The sequence below is a fragment of the Borostomias antarcticus genome (genome assembly GCF_949987555.1).
Source record: "Borostomias antarcticus genome assembly, chromosome: 15".
Classification (NCBI taxonomy): Eukaryota; Metazoa; Chordata; class Actinopteri; order Stomiiformes; family Stomiidae; genus Borostomias; species Borostomias antarcticus.
In genome coordinates this window covers 2214097-2238241 of record NC_140248.1, presented here as the reverse complement: position 1 = coordinate 2238241, position 24145 = coordinate 2214097, and the positions used below count along the sequence as shown (strand labels likewise).

General features: G+C 47.5%; 1 protein-coding gene across 1 annotated transcript in view; it reads left to right on the top strand.

The window, feature by feature from the left end:
- The window catches only part of clip2 (CAP-GLY domain containing linker protein 2), a gene marked incomplete at both ends in the record, with an annotated part of 54378 nt that overhangs the window by 30204 nt on the left and 29 nt on the right, over window positions 1-24145 (top strand). The window contains 15 exons of the mRNA XM_084449819.1: window positions 8279-8403; window positions 9624-9837; window positions 11469-11666; window positions 14076-14179; window positions 14357-14417; window positions 15677-15781; window positions 16770-16820; window positions 17644-18027; window positions 18132-18713; window positions 18822-18879; window positions 19043-19126; window positions 21423-21579; window positions 22865-23024; window positions 23592-23780; window positions 23874-23936. Coding sequence (XP_084305945.1) covers window positions 8279-8403; window positions 9624-9837; window positions 11469-11666; window positions 14076-14179; window positions 14357-14417; window positions 15677-15781; window positions 16770-16820; window positions 17644-18027; window positions 18132-18713; window positions 18822-18879; window positions 19043-19126; window positions 21423-21579; window positions 22865-23024; window positions 23592-23780; window positions 23874-23936 — 2535 coding nt within the window. The remainder of the gene's footprint in view (window positions 1-8278; window positions 8404-9623; window positions 9838-11468; window positions 11667-14075; window positions 14180-14356; window positions 14418-15676; window positions 15782-16769; window positions 16821-17643; window positions 18028-18131; window positions 18714-18821; window positions 18880-19042; window positions 19127-21422; window positions 21580-22864; window positions 23025-23591; window positions 23781-23873; window positions 23937-24145) is intronic.

Sequence of the window (24145 nt, the reverse complement as noted above, 5' to 3'; positions counted from 1 at the left end):
GGTCCGGTCCGTCGGTGCCCCCCGCCTTCACTGCCACCTAGTTGGCAGCGCACCCGACCCCGACAATTCCTCCCACGGGTGGTGGGTCCACGGGACGATGGAGGAGGAGATGGTGCTTCCACGTTGCTTATTCGGGCTGGGCCCGGCCGGGCTCCATGGTAAGCCCGGCCACCAGGCGCTCGCAGGCGGGCCCTCCGTCTGGGCCTGGCTCCAGACGAGGGCCCCGGGCTTCCTCCGGGCCGGGTCTCTCTTCCTTTTGGTTGTTTTGTCATCGGGATGTTTCAGTGGCCTAAGCAAGGTATTAGATACCTAGGCATCTTGTTTCCTCCTCAGTTGAAAGATCTAATTAAAGTAAATTTTGATCCGTTACTGCATAAAATCTCTTTTGATACTGTAAGATGGGCAGCTCTCAATTTATCAATAGCTGGGAAGGTGAATATCATAAAAATGAATTGCATTCCTAAACTCAACTACCTTATTCATTCTCTTCCACTAGAAGTTCCTCTTTCATATTTCAACTGGTTTGATAGGATGACAAAGGAGTTTATTTGGAGTGGCAAGCGACCCCGGTTACACCTTAGCAAACTGCAAAGACCAATTGAGAGAGGGGGTCTAGGTTTGCCTAAGATTTTATTTTACTACTATGCTTTTAATTTGAGACACCTGGCCCACTGGTCACTTCCTCCTGAGAGGGCCCCTCCCTGGTATAATATTGAACAATCAGTCCTTGCCCCATTGTCACCTACGCAAAGTCTGTCTATCAAACTGAGTAGTGAAGCAAAAGCTCACCCTATAATTGCTCATCTGAAATCAGTATGGTCCAAAGTTGCTCGGTTGTTTAAGTTAGACCCATATCTAAATGTTTCCTCAAGTATCTGGATGAACCCCAAGTTATGTATTGATAAATCCCCTATATGCTGGGAAAACTGGCTAGAGAAGGGTGTGGTTACATTGGGTGATTTATATTATAATGGGATATTGAAATCTTTTGAGGACTGTGTACAACAATTCGGAATTCCCAGGTCTCAATTCTTAAAATACTTACAACTACGCCATTTGTTCTGGAGGATATTCAGATCTAGTACACCAGCTCCCACACCTGCCCAGTTCAGATCTAGTACACCAGCTCCCACACCTGCCCAGTTCAGATCTAGTACACCAGCTCCCACACCTGCCCAGTTCAGATCTAGTACACCAGCTCCCACACCTGCCCAGTTCAGATCTAGTACACCAGCTCCCACACCTGCCCAGTTATTAGATACAATTTTAAGGAACTATGGGAAAGGACATGAGGCGTCTGTGTACTATTCCATGCTGATGCAGGACCTGGGTAGCGGGGCAGGACCTGGGTAGCGGGGCAGTACCTGGGTAGCGGGGCAGGACCTGGGTAGCGGGGCAGGACCTGGGTAGTGGGGCAGGACCTGGGTAGGGGCAGGACCTGGGTAGCGGGGCAGGACCTGGGTAGCGGGGCAGGACCTGGGTAGTGGGGCAGGACCTGGGTAGTGGGGCAGGACCTGGGTAGCGGGGCAGGACCTGGGTAGCAGGGCAGGACCTGGGTAGCGGGGCAATGTCAGCTCTCAAAAAGACGTGGGAAAGGGACCTGAATCTGACATTAGAAGATGGGGAATGGGGGAGGATTTGTATGAATGTTAAAAAGATGTCAAGGGATGCAAGGGTACGCCTTATTCAATTTAAAATTATGCAACGCTTTTATTGGACTCCTTCCAGATTATTTAGAATTGGGTTTAAAGATACACCGGACTGCTGGCGTTGTAAGTCTGAGGATGGTCATCTACTTCATGTGTTGTGGTCCTGTGATAAAGTACAAGAGCTTTGGACCAGGATATATGATAGTCTATGTGAGATTTTAGGGTTCCAAATTCCATTCAACCCTAGACTCTTTGTTTTGGGGGATAGTGCAGTCCTAACGGAAGGGGACAGACATATTAGAAGCTGGGTGCAAACTAGTATCATGATAGGCAGACAGATCCTACTCAGAGAATGGAAGACAGAGGGTGTGCCTTCAGTCCACAAATGGATCGTCGAGATGGCGAGGGTGGCAGCTTTTGAGAGAATGTTGTATAAAAGGTTTGGTGGGTTGGATGTGTATATGAGAAAATGGGGTAAATATTGAACCTTTTTGGAGGGATACTGACAAGGATGGTTAGTATGTGGGGAGACGTGTATATGGTGTTGTGTTGTTTTTATGCATGGACAAAAAATATGTACTGTACTTATGTTGATCTTTATGGTTTTCTAAAGGTCTAGTTATGTTTTATTTTACGTATCCAATGCAGACGAGGGAGGATATTCTTGTAGACAACCTAATGCAATTCTGTATGTAGTGATGACAAGTTAAGGGGTGTGTGTGTGTGGGGGGGGGGTTATATGTATACGTGGATGTTATATTTTGTATGTTGGTTAAGAAATAATAAAAAATTATTAATCATTAAAAAAAAAATACTGTTAATATAGAATAAAACTCTCGGACAGTTAAATACGTCCTGAACCAGTCAAAGACTGGCCCAGAGAGGCCGACCCAGTTCTCCAGTCTTCTAACAAGGATCTCATGCTCTACAGTGTCAAACGCTGCACTCAGGGGACAGAGAGCTTTTTCGAGTCAGTATTGATTCCAAGGTCGCTTACAACCTTGACCAGCGCTGTCTCTGTGCTATGATGCTGGCGAAAACCTGACTTAAAAGTGTCCGGGATACAATTTGCAGCTAGGCTTTTTACAATAGCTACTGTGTCCACGGATACAGAGTTAAAAGATGACAAGTTGAAGAACTTGGTGGGCCGAGGATCAAGGGGGCAGGTAGATGACCTCACTTTGCTCAGCATCTCTGTGGTAACCGGTGTAAACGAGTTCATAACCCTGCTCTGTTGGGGAAGAGGGTCATCAATCAAAACATTTGGTCTTGACTAGGTGATATTCATCCTGATGCCAGTTATCTTGTCTGTGAAATATGCTACAACTTCCTCACACTTTGAAGTAGAGGACATTTTTATAGGCGTACAGTATAGGGGGCGGGATTTAAAAGGTTGTCAATCAAACAAAAGTGCCCTGGAATTGTTTTGATTTCTAGAGATCAATTTTGATCTCTTCTTGCATTTCTCAAAGTGATCTCTTCTTGCATTTCTTACGTGTTGTTTGAGAATATCATGGTGGACCTGTAGCTTGGTCTTCCTCCATGTGCGCTCAGCTCTCCTGCATGTTCTCTTAACTTCATTTATCTCCTCCTCCATGGAGCTTTTTGCTTCGCTACGACCTTTTTCAGTTTCATTGGTGTTAACGGAGTCAAAGGCTTCACCCAGTTTATCATTAAATATGTTCACTAAATCATTAACATGTGAAGGCCCCACTTCCGGGGCCGTTGCACTATTTGCATTCATAATTATTTGGAATGATCAGCTGCTGCAGAGTTAAGATTCCGAATTTGAACCAGCAGAATTTGAAATATACCTGCTGAATATCAACTTCATACAGTGACCTGTTCTCGAGATAATAAGAGTGTCACACTATCATTGGAAATATACATTTAATGGCACCCAACTCATGTTGATCCTCCCTGTCTAAGAAGCACCCACTCGATAGGGCAGGTATTAGAACCATTATGGCGTTGAGAGATCCATAATTCAGAGGTGAAATCATCCAGTCTCATGTGTTTCAGAGAGCCTCAGCGCCAGCCTGGGCCCGGGGCCGCTGGCCTTGGAAGCCATGGTGGGGGTGTTTGTGCTTCTTCAGACCCCAGAACCTGCTCCATCCTTGTTGTGTCTGTCTGTCTGATCGTGCTAGCGTAGCCACATCTGACCTCTTTTCCGGCGCATAAATGTAGGCCGTATCAGCTTCCCTCACATGCATGACCACACTCTGGCGGTGCAACGCTGTCGTCTCTGTGGCCCCTCCCCCTCAACAACACGACGCCTGTCTGATCTCATTCTCCAGTTAAATAAGCTTTGATTCATTGTCAGTAATAATGTGAGATGGGGGAGAAGACGAGCTACTACAGGACCATTATATTTAAATCCTAGATGGCATGTCCACGCTAGCTACGTCAAGAGACAAGAAACAGATGGGCAAAACTGGACAATAAAGTATTCAGATTTTATCCTATTTTTCACCCAATTTGGTAGCCAGTCACACCCGACCTATTGTCCAGTTGTCACCTGTCGCTTCTGCGGGGGATCCGTCGCACAACCCCGCGAAGAGAGAGCAGCTACCTGACCACCTGCTACCTGACCACCTGCTACCTGACTACCAGCTACCTGACTACCAGCTACCAGACTACCAGCTACCTGACTACCAGCTACCTGACCACCTGCTACCTGACTACCAGCTACCTGACCACCAGCTACCTGACCACCAGCTACCTGACCACCAGCTACCTGACCACCTGCTACCTGACTACCAGCTACCTGACCACCAGCTACCTGACCACCAGCTACCTGACCACCAGCTACCTGACTACCAGCTACCTGACCACCAGCTACCTGACTACCAGCTACCTGACTACCAGCTACCAGCTACCTGACTACCAGCTACCTGACTACCAGCTACCTGACTACCAGCTACCTGACTACCAGCTACCTGACTACCAGCTACCTGACTACCAGCTACCTGACTACCAGCTACCTGACCACCAGCTACCTGACTACCAGCTACCTGACCACCAGCTACCTGACTACCAGCTACCTGACTACCAGCTACCTGACCACCTGCTACCTGACTACCAGCTACCTGACCACCAGCTACCTGACTACCAGCTACCTGACCACCAGCTACCTGACCACCATCTACCTGACTACCAGCTACCTGACCACCAGCTACCTGACTACCAGCTACCTGACCACCAGCTACCTGACCACCATCTACCTGACCACCAGCTACCTGACCACCTGCTACCTGACTACCAGCTACCTGACTACCAGCTACCTGACTACCAGCTACCTGACCACCTGCTACCAGACTACCAGCTACCTGACCACCAGCTACCTGACTACCAGCTACCTGACCACCATCTACCTGACCACCAGCTACCTGACCACCAGCTACCTGACTACCAGCTACCTGACTACCAGCTACCTGACCACCAGCTACCTGACTACCAGCTACCTGACCACCAGCTACCTGACTACCAGCTACCTGACTACCAGCTACCTGACCACCAGCTACCTGACTACCAGCTACCTGACTACCAGCTACCTGACCACCAGCTACCAGACTACCAGCTACCTGACTACCAGCTACCTGACTACCAGCTACCTGACTACCAGCTACCTGACTACCAGCTACCTGACCACCAGCTACCTGACTACCAGCTACCTGACTACCAGCTACCTGACTACCAGCTACCTGACCACCAGCTACCTGACTACCAGCTACCTGACTACCAGCTACCTGACTACCAGCTACCTGACTACCAGCTACCTGACCACCATCTACCTGACCACCAGCTCCCTGACTACCAGCTACCTGACTACCATCTACCTGACTACCAGCTACCTGACTACCAGCTACCTGACTACCAGCTACCAGACTACCAGCTACCTGACTACCAGCTACCTGACCACCAGCTACCTGACTACCAGCTACCTGACCACCAGACTACCAGCTACCTGACTACCAGCTACCTGACTACCATCTACCTGACCACCAGCTACCTGACTACCATCTACCTGACCACCAGCTACCTGACTACCAGCTACCTGACTACCATCTACCTGACTACCAGCTACCTGACCACCAGCTACCTGACTACCAGCTACCTGACTACCAGCTACCTGACCACCAGCTACCTGACTACCTGACCACCAGCTACCTGACCACCAGCTACCTGACCACCATCTACCTGACTACCAGCTACCTGACTACCATCTACCTGACTACCAGCTACCTGACTACCAGCTACCTGACTACCATCTACCTGACTACCAGCTACCTGACTACCAGCTACCTGACCACCAGCTACCTGACCACCAGCTACCTGACCACCAGCTACCTGACCACCAGCTACCTGACCACCAGCTACCTGACTACCAGCTACCGACTACCAGCTACCTGACTACCAGCTACCTGACCACCAGCTACCTGACCACCAGCTACCTGACTACCAGCTACCTGACTACCAGCTCCCTGACTACCAGCTACCTGACTACCAGCTACCTGACCACCAGCTACCTGACTACCAGCTACCTGACTACCAGCTACCGACTACCAGCTACCTGACTACCAGCTACCTGACCACCAGCTACCTGACTACCAGCTACCTGACTACCAGCTCCCTGACTACCAGCTACCTGACTACCAGCTACCTGACCACCAGCTACCTGACCACCAGCTACCTGACTACCAGCTACCTGACCACCAGCTACCTGACTACCAGCTACCTGACCACCAGCTACCTGACCACCAGCTACCTGACTACCAGCTACCTGACTACCAGCTACCTGACCACCAGCTACCTGACTACCTGACCACCAGCTACCTGACCACCAGCTACCTGACTACCAGCTACCTGACTACCAGCTACCTGACTACCTGACCACCAGCTACCTGACCACCATCTACCTGACTACCAGCTACCTGACTACCAGCTACCTGACTACCAGCTACCTGACCACCAGCTACCTGACCACCTGCTACCTGACTACCAGCTACCTGACTACCATCTACCTGACTACCAGCTACCTGACCACCTGACTACCAGCTACCTGACTACCAGCTACCTGACCACCAGCTACCTGACCACCAGCTACCTGACCACCAGCTACCTGACCACCAGCTACCTGACCACCAGCTACCTGACCACCATCTACCTGACTACCAGCTACCTGACCACCTGACTACCAGCTACCTGACTACCAGCTACCTGACCACCAGCTACCTGACCACCAGCTACCTGACTACCAGCTACCTGACTACCAGCTACCTGACTACCAGCTACCTGACTACCAGCTACCTGACTACCAGCTACCTGACTACCAGCTACCTGACCACCAGCTACCTGACCACCAGCTACCTGACTACCAGCTACCTGACCACCAGCTACCTGACTACCAGCTACCAGACTACCAGCTACCTGACTACCAGCTACCTGACCACCAGCTACCTGACCACCAGCTACCTGACCACCAGCTACCTGACCACCAGCTACCTGACTACCAGCTACCTGACTACCAGCTACCTGACCACCAGCTACCTGACTACCAGCTACCAGACTACCAGCTACCTGACTACCAGCTACCTGACCACCTGCTACCTGACTACCAGCTCCCTGACCACCAGCTACCTGACTACCAGCTACCAGACTACCAGCTACCTGACCACCAGCTACCTGACCACCAGCTACCTGACCACCAGCTACCTGACTACCAGCTACCTGACTACCAACTACCTGACCACCAGCTACCTGACTACCAGCTACCTGACTACCGTCTACCTGACTACCAGCTACCTGACTACCATCTACCTGACTACCATCTACCTGACTACCAGCTACCTGACTACCAGCTACCTGACCACCAGCTACCTGACCACCAGCTACCTGACTACCAGCTACCTGACCACCAGCTACCTGACTACCAGCTAGTTACCTGACTACCATCTACCTGACCACCAGCTACCTGACTACCAGCTACCTGACCACCAGCTACCTGACTACCAGCTACCTGACTACCAGCTACCTGACTACCAGCTACCTGACCACCAGCTACCTGACCACCAGCTACCTGACCACCAGCTACCTGACCACCAGCTACCAGACTACCAGCTACCTGACTACCAGCTACCTGACCACCAGCTACCTGACCACCAGCTACCAGACTACCAGCTACCTGACTACCAGCTACCTGACCACCAGCTACCTGACTACCAGACTACCAGCTACCAGACTACCAGCTACCTGACTACCAGCTACCCGACTCTCTCAAACCCGTGGCCATGATTCATACACCAGACAGGGTCAGCATAGAGCGACGGGCCCTCGTGCCAAAATCAAACTAGCCACCCTCGGGAGTGGCGGCCCAATAGGCCTCTCCCCCTGTGGGATCCGTCCATATTCAGTTCTGACGAGACCAGGGCTCAAACCCAGGTCCCCGGTGGGCAGCGGCACCAGAACCCAACGTTTAGCAATACACCACCGCGGACCTCGGGGACAATAAAGTCTGATCATACTGGATGCACTACAGTGACGTCCTCTGTTGCTGGGCCACGCCATGTCCTGTTGACGTCATTAGCTCCATGTTGCTGCTGCTCATCACGCTCCTCCTGTCCTGCCAGGTGGGGGGCACTAAGACGGGGGTGGTCCGCTACGTGGGGGAGACGGACTTCGCCAAGGGGGAGTGGTGCGGCGTGGAGCTGGACGAGCCCCTGGGGAAGAACGATGGGGCAGTGGCTGGAACCAGGTATACGCACACACACACACACACACACACACACAGTACACACCCTGCTCTCTCTCTCTCTCTCTCTCTCTCTCTCTCTCTCTCTCTCTCTCCCTCTGTCTTTCTTTCTCTCTCGCCCTGTTTCTCTCTTTTTGTCTCTCTTCCTCTCTCTCTTCCTCTCTCTCTCTCTCTTTTTCTCTCTCCTGTTTCTCTTTGTCCCTCACGCACCACACACACAGCTGTCTGACAGACCTTGCTGCAGGACTTTCTGCCTCAGAAATCAATCACATGGTTTAGCGTCGAGCAAGATGGGATCCTTATCAGTGGAGCTTTTCTTTTTGTTTTTGGTCGATTTTAAACCGAAGGCATCCCTCGCTTCCTGATAAGCTTTTCTTACCCCCTAGTTGTTGTCTCATTCAGCTGAGTATTTCTCATTTTAAAGGGAAAATAAATTGGCAGCAGATAACTATGAGTGTCGCTCATTGATAACCACAGTAAAGATATCCCAAGAAAGTCCTCATTGTTCAAGAGAAGAACAGGCTGCTCCAGATTGAACACGCTCCACACCGCAATGCCATATCTGATTCATCAGTTTGCTTTTGAAAGATGTATTTTTCCCTCTCAAAACGTGATTGAAAACCACTCTACTAGGAGCAATTCCCTGAGTGGAGACTTTCTGAAGGTTAATGCATAGCAGCTAGTCACAAATCACATATGGCAAACATGACTGTGAAATCGCATATTACAGATTAATACCACATGTAAAGATGTTTCTGCCTGCCAAGGTGTCTCATTTACCTTGTTCATGATTGGTTTTCACACAGCTGTATTTGTGGTGTTCTGTATTTCAACAGCAACTAAAAGGTCTAACATACTGAAAGAGGACTGGGTGAAATGCAGGTGTCTAGGAATCTCCAAGATGGACGTCCCACTAGAACACGTGTTCTCTCTCTAATGAAATCCTCCCGAGAGGTGAAGGCAGAGAACAGTGTGTATCTGGACCGGGCCGTACGCTGTAGCCCAATTATTTTATATTGCTTCTTCGCACCCTTGACCTCAAATGTCAAGAGGACTTAACGTACATCAATATTCATGAACATCAAGACCTGGTTGGAGTCTGTGAAGCTTATCCAGTATTCAGTCTTTCACCTTCAAGTGTCTTAAGAGGGACAGGAGACAAGTCAAAGATGCTGTCCAGCCTTCATGATGTGTCCTTAACCCTCCCTCTCTCCCCCCCTCAGGTATTTCCAGTGCCCCCCCAAGTTCGGTCTGTTTGCGCCCATCCACAAGGTGATCCGCATCGGCTTCCCGTCCACCAGCCCGGCCAAGGCCAAGAAGAGCAAGCGCATGGCGATGGGCGTGTCCTCTCTGGCCCACAGCCCCAGCTCCTCCTCCATCAGCTCTGTCAGCTCCGTGGCCTCCTCCGTCGGGGGGCGGCCCAGCCGCACCGGCCTGGTGAGACGCACACACACGCACACACACACACACACACACACACACACGCACTCACACGCTTACACACACACACGCGCACACACGCACACACGCACGCACACGCACACACACACACACACGCACGCACACATGCACTCACATGCGCGCACACACGCACAGACACACACAGTGAGGTGAGTCTAAGCCACATTTCCTCTGCATTTTATAAAAAACATTCCTCGCTCTGGGTGTACAGGGATTGGATGGCCCTAAGTAGGGACCCCCTCACCCCATACTCCCGCATAGCCCTCCACAAGACCTCTCGAGGGACCCGGTCGTAAGCCTTCTCCAAGTCCACAAAACACATGTAGACAGGTTGGGCAAACTCTCAAGCCCCCTCCAAGATCCTCGCGAGAGTGAAGAGCAGGTCGGTGGTTCCACGACCAGGACGAAATCCGCATTGTTCCTCTTCGATCTGAGGTTCAACTATCGGCCGGACCCTCCTTTCCAGCACCTTGGAGTACACTTTCCCTGGGAGGCTGAGTAATGGGATGCCTCTGTAATTGGCACACACCCTCTGGTCCCCTTTATTGAATATTGGGACCACCACCCCAGTCTGCCACTCCTTTGGCACTGACCCAGACTTCCATGCAATGTTAAAGAGGCGTGTCAACCAAGACAGCCCCTCAACACCCAGCGCCTTCAGCATACAAAATACAAATACAAATTATAGCTCAAATTAGAGCTAAGGCCTGTGTTAATTTCATCCCATGTGTTTTTTGAGTTCCTGTTTACAGTGACTGAGTTTCCTTTACCATGTTTCCGACCAATCAGTAGTCTTCAGTGTTTTCATGTCACCGTTTGGCTTAATTCAGCTCACCTGGAACCTCAAAGGAGGTGATATGAAAAAAAGGCACAACTCGACTCAACTGTGCTCTTTGCCCAATGGAAAACCCCAAAAAAGCGAGTTGAATTGTGCGTTTTTCGTGTGGTGAGTGCAGTGTCATCATATAGTGTCATACTTTGCATCTTACCAAAATGTAGACGTGCAGATGTTTTCATGAGTCGGGTGATACACCTTCTAGATGTGGATGGACATGAATAAAGAGCAAAGGGCCGTATCCTCCCTCATTGTGAATTAGTCCCAGTTATCACACCCTACATACCGCTATGCTCCAGGGGCCAGTGACCAACAAAGAGGGTTTCTGGTGCGTGGCCAATTCCTGCCACAGGTGTGCGTGTGTGTGTGTATACCTTTGTGACCCAATTTTGTGCTCCATTTTGTGTCCCCTTCCTTCTTCTTCCTCCTCCTGAAATGTTCATGGTTTGAGGTGTGAGGGATTCTTCTTCAGATATCCTGAATGTCCCTCTTGCATTTCTATTACGTTGTGTCTGAATTGTCCTTTTTATGTACAGGTACACACACACACACACACACACACACGTACATTCTTCTCATTTCGCTTCTAATTTTCCTCCTCCCTCTCTTTTCCCTTGTCTCGTTCTTCTTTTCCCTTGTCTCGTTCTTCTCCCTCTTCCCCTCCCTCCCCTTCTCCTCCTGCTCTTCCTCTCTGTCTTCCCCACTCTCCCTTCTTCCTCTCCCCCCACTCATCCTCCCTCTCTCCCCCTGCCGCCCCCCTCCTCCTCCCCAGCTGACGGAGACATCGTCGCGCTACGCCAGGAAGATCTCGGGCACCACGGCGCTGCAGGAGGCGCTGAAGGAGAAGCAGCAGCACATCGAGCAGCTGCTGGCCGAGAGGGACCTGGAGAGGGCCGAGGTCGCCAAGGCCACCAGCCACATCTGTGAGGTGGAGAAGGAGCTCGGGGCCCTCAAGGCCCAACACTTGCAGGTACCGGGGGGGCTGGGAGAGGGGAGGAGTCAATGAGCTAGTGTTAAAGGGACAGGGGACAACTGGACAATTGACCTCCTCTGAATGTTGTAAGTGCACTCATGGCTGAGAATCTACAGATAGAGGACAAGGCGGGATGTCGATCCATATTAAAGCCTTCATCCATAAGATGAAGACTGTACATGTTGTTATAGGTTGTTGAAAATGACAAATAATTCCTTTATACAAAGAATCACACAGAAACAGACATGCCTGAACGTTAGATTTTTGCGCGTGAGATGGGATAAGACCGTTGGACTGAGGTCAGTGGCGTTGAACACTCAGTTGTGGTCAGTGTCAGGTGTTATTTGAAGAAGTTTGGTTGCTTTTTGGAGCATGCTAACAAGATTGGAGCTTGGTAAGCAAACAAACTTCAGTTTAGTGGGGTATTTTTAAGTTTTGGATATCTGTTGGATAGTATGCCAAACATGGATGTAGTATGTCCCAATACGTAGTATAACCACATGCAGTATGGCGAAAATACCAGGATGTCCTACTACATCCAGTCGTATTTAGCAGTATGCAAGCCAGCACACTTTTCTGGTTATTCTGACCCACAATCCTGTGTTCATCGGAAATTAAGTCACGTGTGAGTCGTGCCGGAGGCGTTTTGATGAATCCCTGTGGATGAATGTTACTTCATGGACAGCGACAGACATGGTCACATTTCAAGGTGCAATGTTATGACATGGTAGTATGTCCCAATTGGATATACTGCGTGCAAAGTATGTACTTTCTAGGGTCAGCTGTAGTACGTACTGGTAAATACTTCCCACGGCCATTGCACATAGGGTTCATGTAATCAGTTAAACCTAACGAAATGAGGTAATGATTGAAGCACATTTTCTCAGAATGGAAAGACAGTTGTTTTGACTCGGATGAAAACCTCATGAAAACATTGGTTATTGATAAAGCTTGTTATCCTTTAATAGCTAGTCTGTTAATCAGAAGGATGGAGGATGACATTGAGAATAATTAGTTATTTATTCCATTACTCATTGGGTAATTAGCGACAATGATGTACTTTGATGACAGCATCAGTGTTACTAAACAACACTCAAAACACAACATGTTACAGTCAGTGAGTCAGACTGGACAAGGGAGCCAGGGCCAGTCAGTGAGTCAGACTGGACAAGGGAGCCAGGGCCAGACAGTGAGTCAGACTGGACAAGGGAGCCAGGGCCAGACAGTGAGTCAGACTGGACAAGGGAGCCAGGGCCAGACAGTGAGTCAGACTGGACAAGGGAGCCAGGGCCCAGTCAGTGAGTCAGACTGGACAAGGGAGCCAGGGCCCAGTCAGTGAGTCAGACTGGACAAGGGAGCCAGGGCCAGACAGTGAGTCAGACTGGACAAGGGAGCCAGGGCCAGACAGTGAGTCAGACTGGACAAGGGAGCCAGGGCCAGACAGTGAATCAGGCCAGTGAGTCAGTTGTGATGATGGAGCAGGAAATGGGAGCTGGAGTTGTTTAAGATATACAAATCCTATTGAATGTCATATGTACGGTTATGTTACTGATAAAGTCAAGCACTATTTAGACCTGTGTTCAAGGGGTAGTTCCGAATTTTTTACATGTCTTGTTTACGACTTAACTATTACAGTATATTGTTGAACAATGGAGCCCATTTTCAGCTGATTCCATTCTGTTCTTGTGGGCACACATTTAGCTAATGCTAGCGCAATGCAATGGTACTGGGGTAGCATTTACTACCAAACACACAAACACTCCACAGTGCAGCTAGAGCAAATAAAACATATGTATCTGCTGTCTTGAAAAATCACCCTTAAATGCGTCTATCTGGGTTATTGGAGTATTTATACCAACCATACCATTTTTAAGTGGAGTCATTGACTTTGTCAGTGAGAACCGCCAGTAGCTGAAACTCAGGCCCGGTAGCTTTCTTTCATGTGATTTCAAAATGAAGGTCACGCCGTACATCCACAGAGAAAATAGTTCTCCTCAAAGTAAATAGTTTGACCTAAAAAATGATGGTGTAAACACTCAAATTAACCCCGGGAGACTGTCCTGTTTTATCTTATTTGGGTGCACTGTGGAGTGTTAAAGTGAGCTTAGTAGTGGATGCTACCCCGGTAACATTGTGCTAGCATTAGAAAATGTTATTGCCCACACAAAGGACAGCATGGAAGCAGTTGAAAATTATCTCAATCAATCAAAAAGATAATGGCTAAGTTGTAAATTAGGCCCTACTGTATGTTAAACATTCTGAACTGGATTTAACTCAGACTGGATTTTATGGTTCTCTGGTGAATATTGACCAAATCATGAGTTTACTTTGCATACCAGGAATTAATAGTGAAGCTGTATGATTGTGTTGTGTTTATATAAGTATGTGTCGGTTATCTGATTCCAGTATGTAACAGAGACTGAAACCAACCTCCAGCAAGTGCGAACTCTATTGGCCAGCACTCAGAAAGACAAAGTAGAGCTGGCCAATCAGCTTGAAGAAGAGAAAAGGTATACAGCTGAGCTCTGTGTATTTCCATTTTGTGTTTCCATATTCTCTTTAGAAGTGTTTTTATTGGCTTGTATATTTATTAATATTGGTTAATGTGAGTACCTTAGTATTGTACCTGGTTTGTGATCCATTCTGTGGCAAGTTACTGACACCTAGTGGCCAAAATGTTCCTACAGGAAAGTTGAAGATCTTCAGTTCAGAGTGGAGGAAGAATCCATCACCAAAGGAGACCTTGAGGTACGTATGTATCTGCGGTCTTAAAAGTTACCCTTGAACAGATCATCTTGAAATGTTAAGTAGGACATCCATATCAATGTCTCAATTTTCCAATAGGGCTTATCACTTCTTTATAATAGGGCTTATCACTTCTTTATAATAGGGCTTATCACTTCTTTATAATAGGGCTTATCACTTCTTTATAATAGGGCTTATCACTTCTTTATAATAGGGCTTATCACTTCTTTATAATAGGGCTCATCACTTCTTTATAATAGGGCTGATCACTTCTTTATAATAGGGCTGATCACTTCTTTATAATAGGGCTCAACACTTCTTTATAATAGGGCTCATCACTTCTTTATAATAGGGCTGATCACTTCTTTATAATAGGGCTCATCACTTCTTTATAATAGGGCTCATCACTTCTTTATAATAGGGCTCATCACTTCTTTATAATAGGGCTTATCACTTCTTTATAATAGGGCTCATCACTTCTTTATAATAGGGCTTATCACTTCTTTATAATAGGGCTTATCACTTCTTTATAATAGGGCTCATCACTTCTTTATAATAGGGCTGATCACTTCTTTATAATAGGGCTCATCACTTCTTTATAATAGGGCTCATCACTTCTTTATAATAGGGCTTATCACTTCTTTATAATAGGGCTGATCACTTCTTTATAATAGGGCTTATCACTTCTTTATAATAGGGCTCATCACTTCTTTATAATAGGGCTTATCACTTCTTTATAATAGGGCTCATCACTTCTTTCCTTTACAACCATTAAAGTTTCAAACCGCTTGACAGCTAAGGTAGCTCTGATATGATGCTGATTAGCTGTGGTAATACTTGATTAGCTGTGGTAATACTTGATTAGCTGTGGTAATACTTGATTAGCTGTGGTAATACTTGATTAGCTGTGGTAATACTTGATTAGCTGTGGTAATACTTGATTAGCTGTGGTAATACTTACTGATTAGCTGTGGTAATACTTGCATGCTTCCAAATGTTCATTTGAACATGTTTAGCCGGGTAGTTGGATAATTCCAAATTTTCAATATAGTATACTCTCTCTGTAAGACGTTTGTCCGAATTCAATCTGTTTTTGCAGTTAATGTCAACTTGCAGTTAATGTCAACTTCACATTTCTCTCAGTTGTTTTCTGTCCCTCTGTGTCTTGTCTTTTTTATATTCCTCTTCCTCTTGTCTCTCTTCTTCCTCTCTCTCTCTCTCTCTCTCTCTCTTTGTCTCTCTCCCTCTCTCTCTCTTTGTAGCATCAGACGAAACTGGAGCATGCCCGTATTCGGCAGCTCGAGCAGAGTCTGTATCTTGAAAAGTCGAGAGCAGAAAAACTTCATAAAGAATTAGAGGAGAAGAGGGTAACCATGACGCTAGCGTCCTCCATTACCGAGTCCTCCCATGTGCCCATTCTTACCTGCGCAGCTCCCTTTTTAGTTTCCCAAAGACCCACTTTTTTTATTAAGGTGTTTGCTAAGAAAGTGATGCTTATGTCAGTATTGAGAATCGCTCCAAGGTCTCCAAGCTCGTGGTCAGTTGAATAGAAAAAGCATGGTCTTCATCTCAGCAAATTTAAACCAACCATGACTGAATCAATCAGAACTATAATAATAATTTTGTCCTGCCCAGTCCCAGTTGAACAAAAACACATTACTGTCACGTTTTGAATTATAAATCACTCATGTGCATAAGAACTATTGTTTCAATCCCCATACATCTGCTATAGTTCTACAGTAAGTCAGATTAGCAAAATATTTCCTTCTCCATTGAATAAAGCATAGAGAAACTGTGTCTGCTATCATAGCACAAGTTCTCACAATGGAACTCTCGCTGGCCAACCATGGAGGTTCCCTGGAACAATTGGCTCCCGTCATCTAATATGAAACCCTCCCTTCCTCTGGGCTCTCCGCCCCTGTCTCCCTCTGCTTCCTCACTCTGCTGGACTGAGCGCTGGAGCGTTGGAGACTGGTCAGCCTGGCTGCTTCTGTGGTAGCGTGACGCTGCAGACCGCTCAGGCCGTCTTTCATCTCTCATTTGCTCTGCTCACTTTTTCCTTTTTCCTTTTGCTGATGTTTAAACACGATCTGAGGTATTTGGATGGAGTCAGAATGGCCTCTAGTATTAAGGTCCATTTCTACAGTGTGGTCAATAGTTTGACCGGAAGAGTTCAATGTTTGAAAGAATCACCATGAAACATAAAATCAGTTGACATTTCATGATCAGGCTTGATGCTCAACATCATTTTCCAACAAAATGAAACAAACAAAAAAGACAGGTCTTGGTCAGTTTCTAAAGATGATCTGTACCCCAGAGCTTCAAATATACCGTGAGGTCTGCTTTTACCAACAGGGCAGACGCAGACTTGATGCAGTATCCTTGAGGTTGGGGAAGAGAACCAAGGTGAAACAAAATGGACTCGTTTTCAGCTTTGTTCTTTTGCTAAGCTGCTGAATCTAAACTGTTCCGATTCTAATTCATCTGAAATGTTGCCAAGAAGCTCAGCCTTGAACAGCAAATTCTCACTCCTCGTGTTCCACCATTGTCTTTTCCTGAACTTTCTTACAACTTCTAGGGATTGCATAGTGCTTCCAAAATCAAGAAAATTTTGTCTTGATGTCCTGTGGTCCATATTAACATCTGCACATTGTGTGATCAGGTTTGCTCTGCCAATCATGGAATCCCACTGGTTTGATTAGAACTGCCAATCTCTCGTGTCTCTTCGCTATTTCCTTTGTTCTGGTTCTGTCCGAGGTTTGCCGTGGCTGCCTGGCTGCTTCTAGAAGGTCAATCAGGGAATGGCTTGCTTTTCTCTCATCTTCCAACAGACCTGTTATAGGTCCCATTGCACCTCCTAAGTTAGAAGCTCTGCACTTGCAAGGAGAGGATTTCCCCAGCCCCTGGGATTTCCTGTCTAACGCTTATTAGCCTACAGACCTAGCTTCTATGCTTGTGTGATTTTCTTTGCCTGTTTTTCATCTGAGTCTGTATGCATAGTATGCAAGCACTTAAATGTGTGATACTCACACACTCACAGAGGTTGTCAGACACTTGGAGGAGTCACCCTTTTCCAGGAGTGATGTCACCCTTTTTCACGAGTGATGTCATTATCATCCTGTAACAGGAATGATGTCATTACTGTACGTCAAAAGGTTGACATGACCCTTTTTCTGAAGGGACACTCATGCAGTTACCTCAGTGATGACCGTTGTCTCTCGCTCCCCAGCAAAGCACGGTTGAGGAGAAGAGCCGCGTCGTGCAGCTGGAGGAGGAGCTGGCCCTGCGGCGAGTCGAGATCCAGGACCTCCAGGTCCGACTCCGAGGGCCCGACTCCGAGTCCCATCCATCCCAGGACGGGGAGGCCACGCCCGGGTCAGGCTCCCACTCGGAGACCCTGCTCCTCAGGGAGCAGCTGCTGACCGCCGGCCGCGAGCACCACAAGGAGAGCAGCCGGCAGAGGGAGAAGTACGAGGCGGCCCTGGAGGCCGGGCAGCAGCAGACGGACAGGCTGAGGGCCACGGTGGACAAGCAGAGCCAGGAGATCAGTGAGCTGAAGCAGAGGGTCCAGCAGGCCACCAAGGAGAACATGGAGATGATGGACAACTGGAAGGTCAGACGGGTGTGGCAGCAGAGACAGCTGTGCTGTGAAGGTTGGGACTGTGTTAAGTCTGTGTCTTTAAGTATTTTAGATGATCTCTAATCCCCTTTCGGCAGGTCAAGCTGGACACCCTAGCCAATGACCACCAGCATTCCCTAGAGGACCTGAAGGCCTCGCTGACCAGCAACCACAGTCCTGCCGAGGGCCAGGAGCAGGACCCCCAGGAGCTGCGCGCCGCCCTGGAGAGCTTGAAGATGGAGCACCAGCTGGAGGTGGAGAACCTCAAGGCCAGACATGAGATTGAGGCGGCAGTGGTGACCAAGGAACGTGAGGAGCTTCGGGCTCGTCTGCAGGAGGCCAAGGACCAGCTGGGGGAAAGCAGCCAGAACTGGAGGAGCCAATCGGAGGCCTCCACCAATCAGCACGCTGCGGAGCTGAGGGAGGCCAATGACAAGCTGCAGAGGGCAGAACAGCGGCTGGCGGAGCTGGAGAAGTGTCAGGGAGAGCAGGAGGGGACCAGGGAGGAGCTGAGGGAGAGACTGGAGCTGGCCCAGAAGAAGATGGCGGACTACGAAGCCCTGCAGAAGGCCGAGGCCCAGAGCAGAGCAGAGCTCCACAGCCTAGAGGAGAAGCTGAGGGTGACGGAGAACCGGCTGCAGGCCGTCCAGGCCGACCACCCCTCCTCCCAGGACGCTAACGTGAGCACAGGACACTCACATGGCTATGGATGCTATTATAATGCTAGCCTTCAGAAAAAGGTTTGACTATATAATGACCTAACCTTCTAATTTCTGTTGTCCTGACAGATGATCGAAGATAATGAGATCTCTGAAGAAAAGATTAAACTAAAACAGAATATTGAAGGTAATGTAATTTTGTTTTGATGAAAAATAAACTGAATTTAAGTGATTTTGATATAAATAAATGGGATGTATATCAACTTGTTAGCAGCTTGATAAAACTCTTTAATTGTGTTTGTTACTGACCTTTTCAGGACAGTAATTCATAGATCTCCCATTTCTTCCAGAAACGATGGAGAAGCTGTCAAAAAGGGAAAAAGAGGTGTCTACTCTCACGTCCCAGGTTGACGCCCTCAAATCTCAGATTACCGGTAAATGGCACAGAACACTTCAACTACTATGGCTCATTTATTTGGTGTGGATGAATATGGGTCAAAACTAATTAAACCCACCTAATATCAGATAGATTAATTGAGCCCTAGCGTCCAACTTCAATGACTCACCCCTACCGGTCGCCTCGTCTTGTTATTCCAGCATCTCAGCCTGTGTTGTCAAATTACAGCCCATAATTTAGCTTCGCCCCCGGGCCTTAAGTGTACATGTTATATGTTTTAGGCCTTTCGTTTGTAAACAAGTCTCTTACTGCCATCTAGCGGTAGGAAATCGCTTATTGCCGCTTTGATTTCTGAATGTCAACTAAGATATAAAATGGCTAGAGAGGTAACGGTAGAAACATTTCATATCACGATTATAGTGACCAAAATTATCACGGTTATCAGTATTATTGCGGTATAAAACTACTGAAAAACCACAAATAAAATTAGCAGTGCTATGCACTTTTTGCTTGTATAAATATTAGAATAAAGTGTCTCGGGGAACTTTGATTGATGCTGGACAGTATTTACAGTGAGTGAGTTTTTCAAAGCGCGGAAATCAAACACGGTTTTAATGATAATTTTATTGCAACAAATGTAATCAAGCTTTATCGTGGTTTATCATTATACCAGTTATCGTTACATCCCTAAATATGGCACATTATACAACGGGTAGTTCCGACCGCGCAATCTGATTGGTTAAGAGCCGTTCTATATGCCACGATATACCACGGGCAAAGCCTCTTTATTGTTCTATGTGAAATATTACTGCGTCAATTATTACTGCCGTCTGTTGGTTACGTTACGGTTTGATACAAGAGTATTAGTTTTGGTTGCTAGGGCTCATTGTTCGTCGTTTTGATACTCCATACTAATGTGATCGTTTTAGGAACTACTTTTCTTGGTGGAGTTAACTGAAATCGATATTAAGACACTGAAATAGTTGGTATTTATCACATAAATGTTTCCCGAGAAAGTAACCGTTGTATAAAAGCAATAACTCACTCGAGGGTTGTGGTATATAGCCATATACCACACCCTCTCATGAGTTATTGCTTCAGTATGCGGAGCGCAGCGATTCAACGAGTCTGGAGAGTGACTATATATAAAATTACATATATATTTACTTGTATTATTTTATTCATTAAATTAATTTACTTTGTAAAATAATAAGCTTGGGATGCTACAATTATAAACTGAAAATGTCTGCTGTGCTCCACAAGTCTGACACTCGGATTGAATTGCCATTCAGATTGAGGGGCGGGAGCCAGGCTACTGATCCTCTCCTCTGTCTGCGCGTGCGAGGGGCTCGCAGAGAGCAGTGGGGTTCACTTTATGGCACGACGAGCTCCAGAGTTTACAGATTGCCTCATTAGGTTTGCCAGCTATTAGCATTGGGTTTAGATCTGAAATATTGCCCAAAATGCGCTTTTGCATTTTGGAAATCCTTCGCTACCGTCTAGAGCAACCGACTGAGCAGCCCTCAGCCCTTTCACTTTCCTTCTCAAACGTTTTTTGCAAACTATTTTACAACTTTTTTCCGTTATACTTGTGTTCGCCCCAAACGTTTGCATAAATAAGCGACTGGTCTGAAAATAGTTTGGCGAACTGGACTGACAGTTTTAAAGGCACTCTGCTTAGGGAGAGAGTAGCAGAGGCATAGAGAAAAGCAGAACGCTACACACACACACACATACACACACATACACACACACACACACACACACACACACACACACACACACACACACACACACACACACACAGACACACTGCCCCAGAGGGACAGAGAAGCAGAGCGCTACACACACACACATACACACACACACTGCCCCAGAGGGACAGAGTAGCAGAGCGCTACACACACACACACACACACACACACACACACACGCACACACACACTGCCCCAGAGGGACAGAGTAGCAGAGCGCTACACACACACACACACACGCACACACACACTGCCCCAGAGGGACAGAGTAGCAGAGCGCGACACACATACACACACACACACACACACACTGCAAAGAGGGAGAGAGGCGCACACTGCCTCGACCAACTCAGAAATACGGCTCATTCTTAAAGTACCGGTACTAATAAAATGAGTTATTGTAGCGTTATTGACGGCAGGGTATCGCGGTACCTTTCTAGTATCGGTATACCGTGCAACACTATAGTGTATCAGCGAAAGAACTGTCAAGGGTCTGGCGTTGAGACTTGGCACAATACCATTTGTAGCTACAAATCACAGGTGTCCAAATCGGTGTTCACTCTCTCATTGGTTGAGCAGCCTTGGAGGGCAAAGTTCGCTCAGGGGAGAAGAAGGCCGATGCCCTCGTCAAGGAGAAGATGCGTCTGGAGGCGGACCTCGAGTCCATGACCAAGAAGTCCCATGATGCTTCAGGGCAGCTGGTGGTCATCAGCCAGGAGCTGCTGAAGAAAGAGAGGTAATAGTCATCCTAGGATGAAGCTATTTCTGTCCCTGCTCGCCCACTGGGATTAGATGGAAGTTGCATTCCATGTGATATAAAGGGGATGAGGCTCCCCCCACTGCCCACACAGTGAGCCTCATTCTGACTAAGTTAGCTCTATATCAGCGTAATGTTCTAAATACATGGGTGGACATACTAATATTATTATTCATCCTGAACAATTGGAATTCTACATATGGCTGCATCATGTGGAATTTATTCACACTTTTGTCAATGTACTTTTTGCAATGCACATCCAGTGACTGGCTCCAATGATCACCCATCAGTCAGAGACAGCAGTGCACTGTACATGTTGCCCTCACTCTTTCTTTCACAGAGAAATGTTGTTTTTCCAAAGTCATAAGGTGAAGACTACAGTATAGGAGCTTGGAGAGCAGCAGGCCTCTTTGTGATGTTCAGTCACCATGCTTCAACTAATGTCCATCTTGCTTTATTGGGATCAATCCACTTAGGGTAAAAGCTGCTACGCTAACGACGGCAATTAGCCTGATTGAAACGGAGGCCAAAATAGCTTTTTTACCCCTCAAATCAATGCACTGTCATGGCTAAGAATGCTTTGTAACTGAAAAGAAGACATTATTCTTTGGGAAAGTAGCACATACACCTCTTAAGGACCACACACAGCTCTGAAATATCATTAAGGGATTGGTGTCAGATGAGGATAATATTAAATTAATATTGATTTTAATTTAATTACACATTGTATATCTATCGTCTCTATACTGTACGATACTTAACCTGATAATGCATGGTTTAACAAAATAACATGATCATTTGTATTTTGTATAACTTACAGTCAGATATTTCATGTAACATGGATGGATGTGGCTCTTTAATATGAGCCTACTCAGCCTACACCCTGGTTCCACCCCCCCACGCCTGTCCCTCGCTGGTGGTAACAGCTATGTGTGCACTCTCCTGTTACTCATGCCTCTCTTCTGAAGTATCTAGCCCATGTTGACTGCTCTGTAAATGTTCTTAGCCAATAGACAAACATTTTCCAGGAGCTTGCTCGATCGTCTCGTTGAGAGAGGTCAGGGAAGAATTTTTACAGCTCACTTTTCTGGCCCCCGGGTGAAACTGTTTTTTTTGCTTCCCTCTGGAATATGTAGGGTGGGACCTATGCCCCACCTCCCTTGTTCTCTGTAAAGCGCATTGTGTTGCCTCTGTGTATGAAATGCGCTATACAAATAAAGTTTGATTTGATTTGGTAACGTCGCGTGTGTTGTCCCCGTCTCAGGAGCCTGAACGAGCTGCGCGTCCTCCTGCTGGACTCGCCCCGCCACTCCCCCGGGGTGGACAGGGACCTGGGCCGTGAGGTGCACAAGGCCGAGTGGAGGGTGAAGGAGCAGAAGCTCCAGGACGACATCAAGACCCTCCGGGACAAGCTCATCCTGCTGGTGAGAGCCTGCGAAGGCCAGGGCACTCAGGAGGCGTCGGTCACAGCCCAAACCATAGCCACGCCTGTCGTATCTAATCCAATCACCTGTCAGTCATTTTATTACTCACACTACCATGAAAGCAGGGCTAGATGTGTGTGGGTCATTGGATAACCCTAAGTGCTCCTCCAAGGGCTTCTCAACTGAGCACAATTATTTCAAATCCGTCGTCTTCATATTGTATTATATTGTACTGTGAGGTTCATCCTTTAAGCAGTATTGTAACTATATAATTTATACTTGACTGAAGGAGAGAAAAATCAAATTATATTCCATTACTTCTGGTACATAGTGTAGCTTGAATGATCAAAGTGTGTATGTCTTGTGTATGTTGTGTGTGTGTCTATGTATGTGTGTCTGTGTATGTTGTGTGTGTGTGTGTGTGTGTTGTGTGTGTGTGTGTGTGTATGTTGTGTCTGTGTGTGTTGTGTGTGTGTGTTTGTGTGTGTGTGTGTGTTGTGTGTGTGTCTGTGTGTGTTGTGTGTGTTGTGTATGTTGTGTGTGTGCGTGTATGTGTGTGTGTCTTAGGGGCGGGAGCGGTCCTCCCCAGACCACCGACGTTACTCCATGCTGGACCCGTCGGCGCTGGACTCGGAGGTGACCCGTCTGCGCCAGCGGCTGCAGAGCACGGAGGAGGCGCTGAGGACCGCCCTGGACCACAACCAGGAAGTGGACCAGCTGGTTCAGGCCATGCGCACGCGCCCAGACAAGAGCCCGGTAAGATCCCACCTCTCCCTCTGGGACCGGGCTGTCTCTCTGTCCTCGTCTTCTCTGCCTCCTCACCTGACTCACTGTGTCCTCTTCTCTCAGGTGTATGGTGGAGCAAACTCAACCAATGGGATTCATCAACAGGATTCCCCCTTCACTCAAGATGTATGTATTCATTCAACACATTACCGTTAAAAGCTACTGATCAAACTCAAGTCTGCAAAATCTTTTTTTTACTTTTTAAATTTCGACATGAATAGGTTGACATTACATTCACATAAGTCTATGACTTTGCTTTTGCTCTTTCTAAGTTATCATAAGTAAAATATTGGCATACTGCACAGCAGATGTGTTTCCCTCAGTGTGCTGTATTT